This window comes from Lottia gigantea, assembly GCF_000327385.1.
Source record: "Lottia gigantea unplaced genomic scaffold LOTGIsca_75, whole genome shotgun sequence".
NCBI classification, from domain to species: Eukaryota; Metazoa; Mollusca; class Gastropoda; family Lottiidae; genus Lottia; species Lottia gigantea.
Genome location: NW_008710508.1, coordinates 99845 through 103515, shown reverse-complemented (window position 1 = coordinate 103515; position 3671 = coordinate 99845). Strand labels below are relative to the sequence as shown.

At 32.4% G+C, this 3671-nt stretch overlaps 1 protein-coding gene across 1 annotated transcript in view; it reads right to left on the bottom strand.

The window, feature by feature from the left end:
- Positions 1 to 2500: 2500 nt before the first annotated feature.
- Positions 2501 to 3671, bottom strand: part of LOTGIDRAFT_168388 (hypothetical protein) — a gene marked incomplete at both ends in the record, with an annotated part of 3440 nt that continues 2269 nt past the window's right edge. The window contains 3 exons of the mRNA XM_009066278.1: positions 2501 to 2606; positions 2660 to 2778; positions 3346 to 3465. Of these exons, the coding sequence (XP_009064526.1) occupies positions 2501 to 2606; positions 2660 to 2778; positions 3346 to 3465 (345 nt within the window). The remainder of the gene's footprint in view (positions 2607 to 2659; positions 2779 to 3345; positions 3466 to 3671) is intronic.

Below are 3671 nucleotides of genomic sequence, written 5' to 3'. Positions count from 1 at the left end.
GAATATTTAAAGGTACATACAAAGACTCTCGGAACATGTTGAGCTGTGGGTAGGCCTATAGTATCCCAAGAAGTGTGTTCTATGCCACACTGGTTTTGTGTGGATCCTAAAATTTTGATCCAATGTATTCCGTGGTGTGTTCCTCAAAGACTTTTTGTGGATTCTTAGTCTTTGTGTGGCAGGGAAAGCTTGAGGTTTTGCAACAGATGCTGATGGTGTAACTGACAAAATATTTGTGGCGACATGTTTATTAGTAGAAATACCACTACAAGAAGGCATATTCCTATTATGTTCATTTGTTGTGTTCATGTCAGTCTGAGAAGATTCAACGAATCTGATGTGAAGTAATTTAAATGATTTGATCTGATCTGATCAATATTTGAGAAAGATGGCCCTCGATCTCCTGCCATGATATCACATTTGTAAGAAGATGGAATATCAAAATGTTTTTGACAAGCAGCCTTAATGCTATCTAATGACATCTCCCCGTTAAATTCCACCATTGTGAGGGGACCAAGACTGCGATATTTTTTACATTTACCCTCAACATGTTCTGAGAGTCTTTGAACAGTTAAATATTCCAAGGTTTCGCCATCACTAGTACCCTTGCCCTTTGGTTTCTACGTTTGGCAATTTCGGCCTTAAAATCTGTCCATTTTCGTTTAGACATATTTGCTCCGTTAAAGGGGAGGTTACTCGCAAGAGCACATTCAAGGGAAATAACTCCTGCTCACACTTGTAAGCAATGACGTCATTGCTTGGATGATAGAAAGTGTGACTGGATAATCTGGACACTATGGCGCAGTAAATGAAGAAGAATTTTTTTTTTAAAACGAAAATGAAAGAAAAAGTAAAATGATTTTAAAAACAAAACGAAAGTGAAAGTAAAATAAAAAGTGAAATGAAAGTAAAATTAAAATTATTTTAAAAACAAAACGAAAGTGAAATAAAAAGTAAAATGATTTTAAAAACAAAACGAAAGTGAAATAAAAAGTAAAAATGAAATGAAAGTAAAATGAATTTAAAAACAAAATGAAAGTAAAATATAAAACGAAATGAAAGTAAAATAAAAGTTAAATAAAAACGAAATGAAAGTAAAACGAATTTAAAAACAAAATGAAAGTAAAATAAAAAAACGAAATGAAAGTAAAATAAAAATAAAAGTAAAATAAAAAACGAAATGAAAGTAAAATGAATTTAAAATCAAAATGAAAGTGAAAGTAAAAAAAAGTGAATTCAAATTGAAAAGAATATTTTTTTCATAAATAAAATAATAAAACAGCTATGGCCCTCATGGCCATATGAAATTATTTATTTCATTTTCAAAATTATTAAGGGCAGAAGAAAACTCTATAATATCTGGATTTTGACTAGCTTCCATTGGAGAAACACCAATGGAAGAATGAATTTTATTATTATATTCCAATTCCACAGTGGGTAAAATCTTTAACCATTTTTGAGACTTTAGTTCTGTGAATTTTTTAAACAGTTTTGATTTAAGGGTCCTGTTGTTTGAAACAAAGCTAGGTATTTTTGTAATTATTTGTTTACCTAGAGAAAATATTGATGATAAGATACCGTCACCTGAATAATCTTCGAATTCTATTTTTAAATGAGTTAATTTAACGAAGAAATTGTGGTCTGTTGGGTTATATAGGAATCAGAGCTTCCAGAGCTATCAGAATAATTTAGTACTCATCGTTTGTCTTCCACAAGCGGCTCAAACTAATATGTCTGGATATTTAGTTCGAAATTGTTGGATTCCATGGCAGTAACGAAAGTGAAAGACCGATGTATGCAAGGCTTCAACTATAGACGACAGGCTGCCAGTCTATCGAGTGTCGTCTATGACATCATAGATCAGCTGACTGCTAGCCTAATTAACTCTCGGCTGGAAAGCGACCAGAGTCAGAAATCTAAGGTTTTTGTCAAAAATATTGTTCTGTGAGACATTTTTAAGCCCTTGTCAATGATTATGGGTAAAAATCATTGTAATTAAGGGGAAATTTTACGTCTTAGCATAAATCCTTTAAGAAGGATGTGTCTTTTTTGAATTCGCGTGTTTAGTTTGCGATTATTTTATTTTATGGAGTTAATTTTAACAGATTAAACAAATTCATATGTGTTATGCTTGTTCGTGTTTTAAAAAATTAAACTCATCCTATTTTTAAATGAGTTAATTTAATGATGAAATGTAGGGTGTATAGGTCTTTTTGGGCGAGGATTGATGGAATGTAGAGTGTGTTTGTGTGACAGTATGGTGAATTTGGGAAAAATGTGGTATATGAGACAGTATGTGAAAGCATGCTCAATTTGGCAAAAAAAATTTTTTGGCATGTTGGCATATGGTAAAATGGGGTATAGTAGTGTATGTGACAGCATGCTCAATTTGGTAAAAAAAAAAATTGATAAGTCGGCATATGGTAAAAACAGCATATGGTAATGTACACACACTACTTATATCATTTTTAAGTTAAACAGTAAAGCTTCAAGATGATAATCAGGTCAGTCGTAAGAAAAATGATTGAGGGATGGGATGAATTCTGGTCGGATTGACATTGAATTCCTTAAATCCTTGCAGACGTATCTGTTGCACAGAAAATGGCCTATAATAGAAGAGGGGGCATCGTGTCAACTGAAGTAAAGAAATATATCTTACTTATCTGGGTTAATAATGGTATAGTTGTTTAATATCAGTGAAGGATAATGAAGGATAGGGTTTAAACATATTTTCTTGGATACATTATACCATGGTACAGCTAAACATCTTGGTATCATCTATAAGAAGAACAGAATTTTGAGTTTGATGTCCCCATGTTCCAACTGATATACAATATAATGTAAATGAATATTAAAATATTTTGAAATTCATCTGAATCTTTCATTAGTGTCTTAAAGGGACAGATGTGCCATTTTGGGGGGTTGATTTTAGTCTTGAATATAGTCTTTAGAAGGACTAGAAATGTACGAAAATCGCGTAATTCCTTTAAAAATACTTTAAACTTTACTCACTATTTCTATATTATGTCTTTTCTATATGTCACAGAGTATCTTACATTGATACTCTTAATTGATTAAATTGAGTCGTCATTTTAACATTCAATCACGGATAATTCTGGACACACATAGATTTGAAGGCTTAAATTTCGACGTTGAGCTGTGGACAGATTGGCGTAGCCGAAAAATTCCCGTTTCTGAGACTGACGTATGATTGGTCAAAAAAAGATTACAACCATGGTGGATTTAATGATTCAAGGTAGCTTCAAAATGAATTTCATGGTGGCTTAATTTCATCGCCAGGTATTCACTAAATCTTATGAAATCATGAAACCGACACATACTTACATCCGGTGTACCAGTGGGACCATTTTGCCAAATGTAACCACTCCCAATACATGATAACTGTGTATGAGCCAGTCGTAACTCCTTGTAACTAATCAACTGGTTGTCATCTAATTCAGACATCTGCACACACAAAATGTCGATTTACATATGAAAATTTGTAGCAATTATGTAAAACATCAGATAAAAAAAAATTATCGGGAGCTCAAACAGCAAAACAAATATGGAGTGTAAATGCCTGGCAATTCATGTGTTTTTAAGGGAGTGAAGTGTATCGTTAGCACCAATTAGAAAGGTATGGATATCATTCTTAAATTAATATCGAACAA